This window comes from Coloeus monedula (genome assembly GCF_965178545.1).
Source record: "Coloeus monedula genome assembly, chromosome: 1".
Lineage (NCBI taxonomy): Eukaryota > Metazoa > Chordata > Aves > Passeriformes > Corvidae > Coloeus > Coloeus monedula.
In genome coordinates, this window is record NC_138781.1 from 97,308,948 (window position 1) to 97,324,828 (window position 15,881).

General features: G+C 37.1%; 1 protein-coding gene across 4 annotated transcripts in view; it reads left to right on the plus strand.

The window, feature by feature from the left end:
* Positions 1 to 15,881, plus strand: part of ERP44 (endoplasmic reticulum protein 44) — a 47,856-nt gene that overhangs the window by 20,913 nt on the left and 11,062 nt on the right. For all 4 annotated transcript variants that reach the window (XM_082298115.1, XM_082298116.1, XM_082298117.1 and 1 more), the window contains exons 3-7: positions 132 to 171; positions 1,576 to 1,691; positions 10,621 to 10,805; positions 11,272 to 11,387; positions 15,352 to 15,409. In XM_082298115.1, the coding sequence (XP_082154241.1) occupies positions 132 to 171; positions 1,576 to 1,691; positions 10,621 to 10,805; positions 11,272 to 11,387; positions 15,352 to 15,409 (515 nt within the window). The remainder of the gene's footprint in view (positions 1 to 131; positions 172 to 1,575; positions 1,692 to 10,620; positions 10,806 to 11,271; positions 11,388 to 15,351; positions 15,410 to 15,881) is intronic.

Sequence of the window (15,881 nt, forward strand, 5' to 3'; positions counted from 1 at the left end):
TCTATGCTGAATAATCTAGAAATATTTGCTTTTGTAGTCTTTTTGCGCATATTTTTATAATCTCAGATAAAAGAACTGAGAAGTTTGCCTCACAATGTGACATTGGGCTTTTTCTTTTTCTTTCTTCTCAGACAATGCAGATGTTGCTTTAGTTAATTTTTATGCTGATTGGTAAGTTACTCAAATTGGTTGTTTTTTTTTTTTTATGTTTAAACTTCTGTCTTTTGAAAACTGTCATGTTTGGCTATAGTTTTCTAATTGGAAATACAGTAATCTGTTGCTTTCAAACCAGTTCTTCCCTGGGTTTATGTCCCAATTGCTTCTCCTTCTGTGTATGTTTGCTTGAGTCACATTATAATAGGCTATAGTTTTAAAATATTACAACCTTAATTATGATCATTACTTTTAGGAATACAGTAATAACCCCTCAACATAGCACACTGCCAGTCTGTGATGTAACCTGACTTTTGAGGGAGAACAGATCAGTTTTGCTCATGGAAGTTCTCTGCTTTAAGGGTGGAGAAGAATGAGGGACAAGAAGCCATTGTAACATCTACGTGGTAGCATATACATGCTACACAAGTGTGTAACATACAGCTGGGCTGCCCACAGTCAGGTTTTTTCAGAAGGTGGACTTCAGCTCTCTTGGCATTTGGAGAGCAAGACTTGCTCTTCATTTACATGTTGGCTGTTGCAGACATAACTGCATCCCCAGGCTGTCACTGTTAGGTTTAAGGTGGGTTTCAGTGCAGGCTGGTTTATTGTAAGTCTCTTTGAAGTCTCATTCTCACAACTTCTACAGTGCCATTATGCATCTCCAATTTTAAAATCTGCCATATGTTTGGAAGGACAGACTATGAAATAATTTTATTGACATATTAGTAATGGGCTTGTGCACTACTGTTACCCTAAACTCTGTAAAGCCACCAAAGCATCTTTACAATCCTACAGCCTTTTCTGTGGGCAAAAAGAGAGAGTCTGCTTCAAAATCTGACATTACTGGAAGAAGGGACCTATAGGGTTCTCTTTGTTCTTACTGTTGTAAAAGCAGTCTGCTCAAATTCTGCCAAACTTGAGCAACAATATAATACATAATACTTACAACTTGTATTGTTGACCCCTAGAAAATGACCTGTGATATTTCTGGAAGGTGTTGGTGAATATTTCAATCTCAACAATCTAAGGAACTTCTTTTACTACATTTTTAAAATAACTTTCCCAGGTATAATTCAGGTAGAAAAAAAATGAACAACATACTTGCTGAATAGAATATATTTCCTAAAGGCTTATAATTGATTAGTGGTATTTCCTAGGGAGATAAAGCATACTGAACTATGTATTCTTTCAGAATCACTTTTTTTTCCACACCTGAATTATTCAAGTTACTTTTGAACTGATTTTTATCCAGTCATTTACTGGGATAATTACAGGTAGATTTAATTTTTCCAATAGCTTTCTTTTCTTTTTCTTTTTCTTTCTTTCTTTTTCCTTCAAAGATTGAAATGTTACAGTAGTCATCAATTAAAATATTTCAAAGTGATGTGTTGAAGTTACAATCTTGCGTTCTATTTACAGGTGCCGCTTCAGCCAAATGCTGCATCCTATTTTTGAGGAAGCTTCTAACGTAATCAAAGAAGAATATCCAGATAAGAATCAAGTGGTGTTTGCTAGAGTAGACTGTGATCAGCATTGTAAGTAAATCTTGATTTAGGTTCTTTGCTGTCCTGCTACTAAGTTACTAATTGTATTGAAAAATATGCTAAATAGCCATGTAAAGTGTAGCTGTACCTGGCCTGTCATTTAGCCCAGGGTTGCTTTTATTACATCAGCAAACCTCTTCTTCCAAATTTGTCAGGGCAGTTTCCAATGTTTCTTTCTCATTGCATCCCTAAACGTTTTTTTTTATTATTATTAATTCAGCCTGTCTGACTTAATGAGAAAAAAAGGCTGGGATTATGAATTGAATTGGCTCAGTGAGGTGTCAGAGAAGCACTAGTGCAACAGATGATGCAGGTCTTCACAACCAAGAAGAGGAAGGGGTAACCTACCACTGTCAGCATGAAGAATATGTTCTGCTCAGGTCTTCTTCCACCTCGGAGTCGTGGTGGGGGTTATAAGTTTCCTGTCACGCAGCCAGACAGGGATCAGAGCTTTGCTTTGCTGTTTGTACACATGCCAGCAAACAGTTGCCTATTTGGGTTGGGTTTTCCCCATGCCCAGATATACATGAAAATGATATGCGAAATCTTATTTTATGCTGGTACTAATCCCTAAAGTTCCTTTAAAATCGCTTAATAAGTAAAATGCAAGGAACATCTGCTGCACATTGAAAGGCAAATGGATAGCACCAGGATTTTTATTACATTTATAGGATCAGCTGTGTTGTTTTATGCTTCTTGGAGAACAGCATTTCTAGGAATAGTTTCTTTACAGTGGCTTGTGATTCCCAAAGAGTATTAACAGCAGAAATTCAGTTTAATCAATACTGATTGTACTATTTGGGCTTTACAAAACTGTTGATTTGTAAGAATAAGCATTACTGGAAATTGGCTCATCTTTTCATGTCGAGATTAATGACAACAAACCTTTATAAAAAGTTCTCACTAAAGACCATAGTAAAATCAGCCTGTGTTGTTGTGTTCTATTGTTAAGGTTTAAATTAACTGCTGAAATCCTTACTTTTATTGCTGTAGCTTTAGTTGCTTGAATAACTCAGCGTCTGGGCTGCTGGCTGCCCAGTGTTTAGCTGTGAGATGTTCTTGTCTTAGCAGTTACGTAGTTAAGAAAACATTTTTTTGCCTCCCACCCAGTGTTTGAAACACTTTAAGAGTTTGTTGCTTAATCCTTTCATATGCTCTTTGAATTAAGGTAATTGGAGCTTGTTACATAGAGCTGGGAGGAGGAGATGCTACAGAAGATATTGTCATCCTTCTCCTAGGAGTATGTGTATTGGGTTAAGTAGTAGGAGGCAGCCAGGAGTTTTGGTCTTTCTTTTTATTTCTGGAATACCATTAGTTCTCTGTATTTACTATTTTTGTCCTTAATTTAAGTAGATGAGCATGACTGCTGCTGCAGAAGATATAAAATGTGGGAATTAAAAATAAAATCCTTTAATGACAGGCAATTTACATTGCCTTTTTGAATTAAAATAACAAAGTGGTATATGTCATTCCTAGGTTCTAGTATTTATTTGCTGGGTTGCAAACAATGGTACGTTTCATGGCACGCAGTTATTGGATATGTCCTCAAGTTTTAGGTATTTTAACTTGGATTTTAAAGTGTGCAATAGCAGCTTTTTAGTAAGAGAGCGGATGTTACTATATTATCAAGGTTGGGCCTGCTGTAGTATTTTGCTGAATGCTGGTGTCAAGATTGTTAGTGGTTTGGAAAGTGGTTTAGGTTTGGAGTTTTTACTCAAGCTTTGCATTTTTGTATGCGTTTACATATTTTAGCAACACTAGAGGGTTTATGTCAATATTTTGGTGTTTTGTTATCCCTGCAGATTTCATACTTCTAGTAATTCACTATTAGAGTGATATTCTAGAGATGGGGGATTATTTGCATTACAAATGATCTGGTTCTTTTTTGAGGCCAAGACTCTGTAGGGAATCCAAATAGCTGATTTCTGGCCACTCAGAAACAGCTTTCAGAATGGTCACTCAGGCATAGATACTTTCTATTTAATGCACTGTTATTGAAGCACAGTGAAGGGCCCAACAGCTCACACCAGCTTCTGAGGGTAAAGAAAATTAAAGAGAATTATTGATGTACTGCTGAATGTTTGATGCCTAATGACAAAACTATCATGCTGCCTGCTCTTATAGCCAATGTAAAGATGTTTTTCCAGAAAGTGATAGTCCCTTATGTGATAAAATACAAAATATACATATTAACGCTATATTAAGCCTCTGTGTATGTTATATTTTACACCAGTTTATAGTACTGTGGAGATAATTATACCTGAAATGTGTAAGTAAAGTCACCAGGCTGTGTTTAAGCTGGTGTGGATCATACACTAAAGGTAAATCTCAAGCAGGTAACTGAGGCAGGTATGCTTTCCTTTTCCAGGACCACATCCTTTTATAACTTAGAAATGTCTGAGTTCTGCTATATTGTGTCTCTTTAAAATCTTTGATGGTTTTGGTATGTTCAGTTTAGTAATTCACCCATCTTAAATATTAAATGCCTCTCATCTAAGTATAATACTTAGTAAAAGATCTTCCATATAAAATTACAGAAGATCTTACTGCATAGATATTATAAGGAAGGTTTTGTTTAGTGCTTTGTGGTTTTTTTGTTTGTTTGGGGGGGTTTGGGTGGGTTTTTTGCTTGCTTGTGTTTCAGGGTTTTTTTAATCATTTGTGTTAAGCAGCAATGTTGGAAACTCACTTGGCACAATAGATTTCCTATGTTTCTGTTCACTGTGAGTGAATATTGCAATCTAGAACTCAGGTTTCTCTGGAGGAGAGTTTATATTTTGGACAGTTTCTCTGAATTCAACATTAGGAGCTGTGGTACAGAATTCTTGTAAATTGAAGTATATATATGGAGGGTTTGATTCTCCTGCATCATGATTTCCTTTGGTTTTTGAGTTAAATAAAAAATAGTAGCTAGTTTGAATAGATCTTTGTGCCTCCAAACATAAATGGGCTTCTCATTGATGGTATGTAAGGAGGTGCTTTGCTGGCCAGGCTGTTTAGGGAACTGTTCTTCCATTCAAAATGTGTCCAGGAATAGTATTTCCCTCAGTGTTGTGAGCTGCTGCTCTCTCTGGGTCTGGCTGGTCCTGCAATGTGTGCTCATGTTGCTAATGTTAGTCTGCAGAGATGAGGTTGTGTTGCTACTGTGCCTTTGGTAAGCGAAAAACTCAGTGATAGCAAATTTGGAAATTCGTAAAGGAATTGTAAATGAAACTCTAAACGAGCATGAGGATTTCATTGCATTCTTGTCACTTTGCTTGGAAAAAATCAGTCTGAGAGAGTTATCTTTGGATAAAATAAAAAGTGTAAGTGATTTGGAGAGGTTGTTGATAGCACTCCTCAGGAGAGCCATTTTATTAGTCTGTCAGAAAAGGTTACAGGATGCCTACTGATGAGGCCCTGCTTAGAGCAGGCATGGCTGTTGTGAATGCTCCTTTGCAGCAGAAGGTGGTTTAAATTTGCTGTTACCTGAGTTTGAAACAGAATATTGATTGCTTTTCTTCTACTTGTTTTGGTCCATCATACAAGTCACCAGCATCACAATCATTGGTGTAGGATGCCTAGTTTAGATGGTTTCCCAAGTTCCTTTCTAGTTCTGCTTCCCATGAGTATTCCCAAAGCTTATGATTTCCTGCAAGTGTCACAAGAGTAGTAGTTTAACTGGGGAGAATTAATGGCATATTATGAAAGTAAAAAGTACCTACCAAAGACAGATTTCATTTGTCATCTGTAGTGTGCCCTGGTGGGTAGCCTGAGGGACTGCAAAAGATGTTGATTGATCTCAAGTGAGCGAGCAGAATACTCATTTGGTCATTCCAGCTTCAAATATACAGCTGAAAGAATTTGTTCCTTTTGAGATAGAAGGTATTGCAGAAGGGTAAGGAAGACTTAAGATAATTTGACACACAAAATAAAGATTAGTGTTAGATCCAGAACATTCAAGCTCTCTCTATATGTGCAACTCCTACAACCCATACCTACTAACCACCAACCTACTAACACCAAAGTTAGGAAATGCAGTAGCTTGGGTTTGTGCTAGCTCTTCCTCAGGCAGCATGAAGACACCACCCCCCTCTCCCATAGAAAAAGGGACACTGAGTATTTTCAGAAGTTATTTTTACAGGGTTTGAGTTTTGAAACTTTGATTTTCTTTCAGATAACTTTTCAGGCTGTTATAGTCCTCTGTTCAACATGTGAATTCTTCAGGTGGTGCCTTGTATTATGAGGTAGGCATGTAGGTTAATTATCAGTATTGTTCAAATCTTAGTGGACATGTTTTTTGAGAGCCACTCCTGTAGACTTAAAAATTTAAATATTTGTTTAGTTGTAGTATGAATTATGGCCCAGAAAGATTAGAACAGTGTACTGAGTTAATAGCGGCCCTTGTAAATATTGCTGGTTCTTCAGTGGGAAGGACCTTCTTAGCTACATTGTGGGTGGTAACTTTCTTCAGTCTGGTGTGTCTGGGTGCAGTTTCCAACACATTCTTCATTGTACATTTTATTTCAGTTTGGTGACAATGGAACTGAGATTCTTGGTGATGTGATCTGGTATCTAGGTAGCTGAACTTTGGATAGTGTGTTGTGGTGTTAACCTAAAATGGTGGAGTCTGAAGCATTCTGGGAAACAAGTCTCTGGCTGTGTGCTTGCTTGAAGCTGTAGCTTGGGTAATGTGTGTACACACCACGAGAAAAGCCTGACACACCCCAAGAAATGGGCTTTGGCATTCCTTTGAATAGAGGAGTACACGATGCTCTGACGATGGAGAAATGGCTGACAGTACAAGGGATATGATAAAGATATGGATCACAAAGGATAGCTTACAAAGCCTGCTTTCTTAGAGGATCTCGCTCAGAAGGTGACATGGGAGACTTAGAAAACATGAATGTAAATGTGAGGCTTCACATAGAAGTTTCTTTCAAAATGAGAGCTGCTCTCTCTTCCCTGTTGTAAGAATGAGCTATGCTCAGGAGAAGTAATACTGTGCATCTGTGAAGAGAACTGAACGACTGTAAGGTATTCCTGTTGGAGCTGGCTGAATGAATAGTGGAAAAAAGTCTGGCCAGTTTGGAAATGGTTGCATGTCAACAGGTAAATGCAAAATGGGGAGGAGAGAATCATCTGAATCCAACAGTTATTGCTGTGCTCGAAGTTTTTGATTTGTAGAAGAAAAGATGATCAAGTATGTCAGTAGCTTCCTATCACAATTAATGTGAAACCATTCTGGTAGCACAAACATTAGATTTGTCATTTAATGATTAATTTAGCAAAATACAAACACAGGGTTGATTCCTTTTAGGTACCTTCATATCTGAAGAAAATAAAAAGTCATAAAGTTGTAGTTGGGAAACTTTTTTTTAGGTAGGTTGCCCTTGTCTGTTTCAAATACTCTCTTCTCATCAGAAAATGGGCAGCAGAAATGTCTGGAAATATTTTAAAATTTAATTTAGGATTTACTATAACTAATGCAATCTGTGAATGAGTTCAAACAATATTCCATGTATTTGCATTTTGTATTTCCAATTTTAAAAGGAATATAATTTGGTGGTTGCACTGCTTATGCTAACTCTACCTGTATCAAATGCCAGGGCTTAATGAAGCATTTAAGGTTTACTCTATTTGACTTTTGAATTAATTCAAACAATTTTCCATGTACTTGCATTTTATTTTTTGTAAAAAGATGGTTTTCAAATACTTACTTGTGTAGGAGTGTCACTTCTCTGTGTTAGTTCAAATACCAGCATTCGTGGAATCTCAATGTAATTTGTAAAGATCATGCAAGTACTGACTTATGAAATAATGTTTGAATTCAGCTTTGACAGTGGGCATTTATTACCATTGATTTTTTTACACAACTTCAGCCCTTGATGAAGATCCACATCCCTAGGGACTGCAATCTCCATCTTGGAGAATCTTCATGATCTCCCTGAATGTCTGTTCTTCAACCCTTGCATGCTCCTATAGCTGTGGAAATAACCTGAAGGAAAAGTCCATGTTGTGAAACAAAAAAATGTGGGTTTTGGTGTTCTCTTGCTGTGCAGTTCTGTAACAGGAAGAGTCTTCAATCTCAATGGGTTTCTGTGAAACCTTGACATGTTGTGCTCCTTGTCCCTTATCAGACCCTGGTCAAGTTTGGATCAGCTTATGTACTGTCAGACCAAAGTCCTCCTATCAGCAGGGGAGAAGGGCAGCAAATGCCTGGCTTGCAGATGTTGTTTGTCTTCTACCAAGCAAATATAAAGCGATTCCTCTCGTGCTATACTTGCTACCTTCTTGCAGGCAGCTCTTAGGTACTTTAACTAAAAAGTGGTGGAGTTTAAGGGAAGAAAACATTATTAATCTAATGCTCATTAATGTTGAATATATTGGCATCCTTCCTTGAGAAATTTGTATTAATTTGAAATAAAAGTACTCTTCACTGAGGACATAAAAAGTTTTACCTTAATTTTAACTGTAATTAGTGCATTAAGAAATGCACTTCTGGGATATTTAGGAAACAAGTCAAGGCCTTTCTCTTAGTCAAAACTGATAGGTTGAATTCTGTGTTATTTTATAGTGATGCTAAGCTTTTTAGGAACCGGGCTAAGCTGGTGGAGCTTTGAAGTTTACTTGGGAGATGTTAGAGAACATTTTTGTGGAATAGACCTGGGTTTTATTCCTATGCTATGCACATTTTGTTTTCAGTTCTCAGACTTATCTAAGCTGTGCAACTACTTCAGAGACTGTTTTCAGTAACTAAAGCTGCAAGTAGGATTAGTATTGTTCTAGCAGCAGTTGAAATTACTGATGGTTTCACTGAGAGTTCTCCAGGCAGCATGGAATTCAGACTTCTCCATTCTCTTTAAAAAAGAGTAAGTGTAAGATAGAAAGCAAATCTGCTTTGTGATAAATATGTAACTGAGAGGGGACGTTTTTGTCAGAATGGGTTTGTTCTCACATCGTCCAGTGCTGTGCCACATGTGCTGATGGACCCCATTTGGTTGCCTTCCTGCTATGGGCTAATCCAGGTCGCCTGAAGGGTACCCTCTGACTTGTAAGGGGTTGCTGATAAGTAAGGACATGTGTACAGCCCACACTTCCAATGCCTTCCTCTCTCTGTTGGCTAAATGAAACTTCTGTGTCTCCAAAGGATAAATCAGTCTGCTGAATTCACCACCTCTGTCTTTCCTTGAGAGAGAAAAGAAGGGGAAGTGTGGTGGGTGTGGTTGACCTGAATGAGTCTCTTCAGATGATTAAGTAGCTCAGGGAAGGTGGGCATATTTGGGCAGGATTTAACTGAGTTGAGGTACAGAGGTTTAGGTAAACTGCATCTCACTCTAAGAGAAGATACACAGTTTTCACAGGGTCTGTGAGATTTTATTTGTTTCTAGATTTATTTTCAGAGGAGGAGTGAACAAGGAGGAATAATTAAACAAAGTGAAAGCCAAAGGAAAGTGCTTGTGGAAATCCACCTGGCCTTACATACTTAGTTCCTGTTGTTTGTTTTTATTCTTGCTTTCCTAAGAACCCAAAGTATATTGGGTTACCTTGTTTCTTCAGTTTCTTCTCATAAAATCTTGAAGTTCTTTGCTGAACTTCAGCCACAACTGAAAGGGAGAAGAGCATTCAAAGCTATTAAATACTTAAAAACTTTGATTAAAGCAGTTGCTGAATATTGAAAATGCACAAACCCAATTCCTACACCATAGGAAAGGTTGCTGTAAAAAGGCAGCTGGATCCTGCTCAGTGTGCCATGAACCACTTGCTGGTTATGAGTAAGCTTCCCCATCAATGTGTAGCTGGGAACTAGCTGCAGTTCCTATTGCAATTTGCTATGTCCCAGTGATTTAGCAAAGTGGAAGAGGGACAAAGGGGCATGTAAAGAGCTGTGGTGGGTTGTGGTGAAGAACCACATTAGTGCCTTAGTACTGGTTGAAGTTAAGGGGCGCAGGGTGCACGTGTGGGAAACTGGACTTTATAGCTTCTGCTTCGCTTTCTTCTTTGCTGCTCCTCTAATTTTCATGTAAAGCCGTTTGCTGTTTTTGTTCTTTTACATTTGTAAGTCTTGTGAATAAATAAATAACTCACCTGTTACATAAAGGTGAAAATAGCTAGTGCTCTTGTGCTAGATGAGTGCAAATACATGTTACTTTGTTGTGTGAAGCTCTGTGTGGTCCAAGCGTAGAAGAAGACGGGACTGTATGTATAGATGTGAATGAAGACCTGTCTTGAAGGGAATGATGATACTGGTTGACCAGAGAGGTGTTTGCCTTAATTTAGAAACCTGGAGTTTTGTGTTTATTCAAAACCTGAACATCTCAGAACTGTAACAGCAGTCTTCTGGTCTTCATAGGCTTCAGAAAATACTTAGCACAGGGTTCACATTCTCTAAAATTTTAGACATGACAGTTATATTTCCAGCATTGCAATTGAGATGAAAATCATAGCAAGTTTAAAGGAAAATAAGACATGATTTATTTTATTAAAATTTTCTCAAGTGGGTTAATTAACTGAGATTGGCAAGCTTTGAAGATTCTCATGTTCTTGCTATGCTCTTAAATTTCCCTTCCTATATGTTTGTAGGAAATGTACTAAATGAGTATACATGAGAAAATTGAGTCTTTACTTATCACAGATTTTGGTACTTTTTTTTCTTCATGAAGATCAGTACATGTGAGAAATACAGGTGTGAAGGGTTTTGGTGGTTTTGTGTTGTTTTTTTTGTTTGGTTGGTTGGTTTGGTTTTGTTTTGGGGTTTTTTTGGTTGGGCTCTTTTTGTTTATTTTTTGTTTTTTAGTTTTGTCTTCTTGTTGCTTAAAGATGTAGAACTACTGGTTCAGAGATTCCACATACAAGCATACATCTGCATGTGTATGACACTGTGTTCAGTGTATTTCTGTATTTGTAGGGCTTTAGTTTCATTTTCTTAATTTCTTTTTAGCTGATATAGCTCAGAGGTACAGGATAAGCAAATACCCAACTCTGAAACTCTTCCGGAATGGCATGATGATGAAGAGGGAATACAGGGGCCAGAGATCTGTGACAGCAATAGCAGATTACATCAGGCAGCAAAAAAGTAACCCTATTCGGGAGGTCCAGGATTTGGAAGAAATTAGTTCTCTTGATGTAAGTATTTCAGTTTTATTCCTTCTCTGTCTATTTTTCAATGTTGATCTATGGAACACCATGTATTTGAAGTACATATTTACTTCTTTTTTTTTTTTTTTTCCCATTCAGAAATGTTCAGTACTTTGGTTTTTTTTTAAACTGAGTGGAAAACTGGATCATTTGCAGTATTAAAAATTAGTCCAATATGGTCACTTTGAGCTGCATTCACTTCACTACTAAGTTATTTATCTTGCTTTTAAAATTGGAAAAGAATCGTATGCTGTATTTGAAAAGATACTTCTAATATTTCTCACTGAAAAAATACTCACAAGGATTCTTCTGAATATTGAAAAGGCAAAAAGGAAATAATTCCTGCATTTATTGATTGTTAAATGAATAGCAACTCTGTATTTAATATCTGTAGGGAGTAATGACAGTTTTTGATAATTTGATGCAAGTTATAATTCAACTTTTGTTTTTACAGCGCAGCAGAAGAAATATTATTGGGTACTTTGAGCAAAAGGACTCTGATAATTACAGAACCTTTGAAAGAGTAGCGAATATTTTGCATGATGATTGTGTGTTCTTCTCGGCCTTTGGGTAAGTTTTGAAATTTGTTGTTTTCATGACTTCTTTATTGAAATTCTGTTAATGAAGTCTATATAATTTTAATTGAATGGACTTCTTTAATATTTTCAATGTGGCATAACTGAAGAGACTAAACCTCAATAGATAAATACACTGAGGGGATAGAAGGATAAAACTCTTTCTAGTCTTAATGTTTGCTGTGAAATTCAACTTCTATTTTTTGCTTCCTTTTTCTTTTTTCACCATTCTTTGTCAGTATAGTTTAAATGTACCTGAGGAGGTGTGGGTGAGGGATTGGTAGACAGCTGTGTCCCAAAAACTTGTCTTATTAGAGGGAGAGGAGAACAAGTAGGGAAGTGTTTGAAAATGTTTTGAAAAAAAAAAAAAATTCATTAGCTTTGCAGACTGAGTAACTCTTTTTTTGCAATCTCTTAGATTTTTTTTTCTTTAAAATAGGACCATTTGTGAAGGTTTCCTTCATTTTTGTAGGATGGGTTTTTTCCATTCTTTCCTTTTTTCCCCCACTCTTTTTTCTCTCTCTGTAAGGAATGTAGTTGCTTACTCATTTCCTCTTGGTGTTAGGGGAGCAGGCCTTGTTCCAAAATACCTAATTTCTGTTCCCGAGCCTTTTTCTATGTCACTGCACAGTGTAATAGCTTAGAAAGAAAATTGCATTGGTGAGCTACAGGGTGTAAGTCTAGAAGAAAAACCTACAGGAATTTAAATTTCTCCTTGTACAGATTTACAGTGATATTTTAAAATATTCAGTGGAAGAACAGACTGGGAGAGATTTGCTTTTTAAGTAGCATAATAAAATTAAAATCTAGATTCTTTCTACAGTGTTTGATGTTCCAGCACTGCCCATTTTGAAGTGATTGGGCATTAATGTGATTGTAGTGGTTTCCAGTCTACCCACAGTTGCAAGATCAGGAATTTGCACGGGTTATGCTAGATTTTATACTGCACAGAGTTGCCTCAAGAGTTTTTTTAACTGGATGTAGTGGAGAAAGCAGAGAAACTGAGAGGATGTATCAAGGTAGAAAATGTTCATCTGTTTGAACAAAGCCTGTTGTCAGTCACTGATGCCTCTTCCAATATGTCTCTAAAAATAGTTTGGGGCTGAGGGAGAGTATTTGCAAAGTGCAGGAGTGCACGTGGCTTTCATTTCCTTTGGTTCCCACTTAGGTAATGCAATGGCTGTGTGCAGCCCTGGCCATGACTTGTAAATCTGTGGTGTGTAGGTCTGTCAGTCTTATCCCAGTGAGTGCAATTATCTCAGGTGTTTTCTGATGGGTACCTCCATGCTTATTCTCAGGACAGCCAGTCTGAGTTGCTGTTAGAATTTTAAGTTATTTTTTGCCCGTCATTCAACTTCTCAGTCTTTTCAGAAATAACTTCAAAAAATTATTAGTGGGAGAGCACTACTTTCAACATTCACTCTCCTGTTTTTTGAGTCTGTTCATCTTTGGTTTTCTGTTTGTCAATTGCATATAATGAGAAGTAGTTTTCCACCACTCAGTGTTAGCACTTGGTTGTTGGGCACTGTTCTTGAAGTCGTTACTGTGGGAGGTTTATGTTTATTTTTTGTTCAGATATAAGCAATAAGCAGACACAGTGGAATGGATCAGAGTTTGATTATTCGTAACCTGCCCGTGTAAATACAGATTGCCCAGCAGGTTTATCATTATTCTTATCTCCAGATACCCATTCCCTTTCTAGCCTGGAGCTGTTAGTGTTTTGAAGTGCAGCCTTCCCAACAGCAACCTTGGGAGCAAAATGTTTTCATCTCTCAGTAGCTGAGGCTCTTCAGCTTTCTAAAGCATCATATGTGGAAAGACTTCCAAGGGAGATGCTGGCTACAGATCAGTGCTTTTTATTCAGATTATATATAGCAAAATTCTTCATGGGGAGCTGGCATTGATCAGTTGAACTCTTCTGACTGAGCATCCTAACAGCCCCTGGAAGGGACTTTTGGTTTTGCTATGCACAGAGTTCAACAGCTACATGGTTTGGGGAGGTTACATGAGTGGTCGTGTTCAAATTCCTCTTAAGCTAAAATAAAACAATCAATTTGACAGGAGAAAAATAGTTGCTTGACTAACTTCTGTCAAGGCAGAACTGTCCTGTTATGCCAAAATTACTCTGGTTCTAGGTAGTTGTAAGAGCTTATTTTAAAACTCTGTTAATAGTACTTAGTTGCAGATGATCTTGATGCTTAAAAATGTTCTTAAATCAACTAGTCCTTACAGTTCTGTGAAGATCTGAAGTGGCTGCAGAACAGGATTAATGAAAGAAGACTTGTAAGCAGGAGGAGATAGATGAAGAATGTGATGAAAACATTGTTAGAGGTAGATTTTAGAAGTAGAGAGGAATGAATCTGAAATGTTTGTGAACATGGAAGAGAATGTTCAACAGGGGAAAAAAAAGCCAAAAATACTTTTATCTTAAAAGGCTATGATGAACTGTAAGTAATTAATGGAAGAAAGTGATAAGTCTAGGAACTGTTTTTATTTTACATTAGCAAATAAATATGGCAGGGGAGGGTGGGGGGGGTTGTGTGCTTTCCAGAGAAACACCTTGTACATTGCTGCTTCAAAAAAAGACAAATTGCAAACTGAAGTGTTTCCATTTTAGTAGTTTTAAAAAGGTGTATCTTCAGGCATTTAGGATTTTCACATCATGTCCCCACTTTATTTGCGTTATCTGAAAAAAAAGTCAGTCATAGCTGCAGCTACTGGAGTGGAAGAACACAGAAAAGGACATTTTGGGTTCTACCACAGGGTTACCCTAGAGCATATATTTCATTATAGATTATCATCATCTTAGCAAGCAGTGATTGGGCAGGTGGCTTCTATGGCTTCACTTTCTTATTCCATGAAGGCTTATTTGGGATGCAGGTGGTTTACCTCAGTGATATTGTCACTAGGAAGCCCCATTTCACGTTATGGGGAGAGTCATGTTGGGAACACAAAAATGCATTTTAAAATACACATCTCTAAACTGATACAAATGCTGGTGGTGTAACATGCTCTGCAAGGCACCTTTTATATGTGATAAGAAAATGATAATTGGATCAAAAGAAATCAATAAAACATAGGTACTTTGAGTTAAGCCTTATGATGTCTGTATTTTTCTTGGCACTCTAAATTGTTCAGACCCCTGGAAGATGTAGTTCATCTTGCAGTGAGGTAAATTTAGATAATTTGACTTCTCTTTTTTTTCCTGTCTCCTCCATTGGATGCACAACGGTTCCAACTTGCTTGAATAAGAGATGATAATTTTGGGGTACAAACTAGCAGCTTTCAGGGCACTTTGCTGTGATTTGGGGTAAAATATTCTAAAGGCAAGGGAACTTACTCAGGTGAGGTAGTAAGCTGAATAGCAAGGAGGAACTGTATGTCTTAGAGGTACACACCTGCTGTATCATCAGTGGCCAGAAACTGCGTGCTGTGTCTTCTCTCTAGACCTGCTCTGAGGGTAAAATGGACAGTGGGGCTCACTTGCCATCCATTTTCTCATTGCTTGTGCCGATAGAACACCTCAAAGGCCTTTTTTATCAGGGTAGATGAGATGTAAATTCTTAGTGTAAACAGTGGAACAGGAAGAGTAAATGCAAACAAGAATCCACATTTCTCTTTTGCTTCCTTAAGATTTTTTTTTTTTAGTTCTGTGATGGTCTCTTACCCAAAATTGTCCTGGCATTTATCACTTGGCACTTTGATGCCTTTAGTCCAGACTTCTGATCTAAGGGATGCATCTTCCTGACTCCCTTAATGCCCTGTTATCCAGGCATGCCAAGTTTCTATGGAGTCACTTTACAGTTTACTTTAAAAATTAAGGATTTTAATTCTTGAATTGTGAAGGGAAAAAAAGAAAAAGAAGTAAAGAAAGGATAGCAAATTAAAATATGAATTTTGGTATCTCAGTTATTTTATTTGTCTGTACCAAGACATGCTTACTCGTTGGTTTGTTGTAGGGCTATTTCAAAAACAGAGAGATTTAGCGGAGACAATGTAATCTACAAGCCACCAGGGGTAAGTGTAACTATGTATTTTATTTTGATTTTTGTGAATACAAACAAATGGAGACTGTATTCAGATCATTCAGTATGTTACTGCATCTCAAAACTTAGTTTTATTGCATCACTACATAGTGTGAGAAATAGGATCACAGAAATTAGTATTTCTGAGTCATTAAAAAAGATGAGTCTCACATGTTACCAGTTAATGAACATAACCTAAACCTATCATTTGAAATGTCCGTGTCTAAAAAAAATTAATCTTTTTTTTTTCTGAGAAACTACTGTGTGTTCTACAGAACTCTTAAAAATCTGTGAAGCTGGTACACTTCATGTTTTTCAAAACGAGTGACAATTACTGTGTATTTTTCTGACTATTACTTGACTGTCTTGTGTGCCTTAGTCCACAAGGGTTAAGAGCTCTTCTCTTATTTTTTTTTTTTAATTAACTGGGTTAACAAACTCTCATAAACATAGTTTTACTGGAG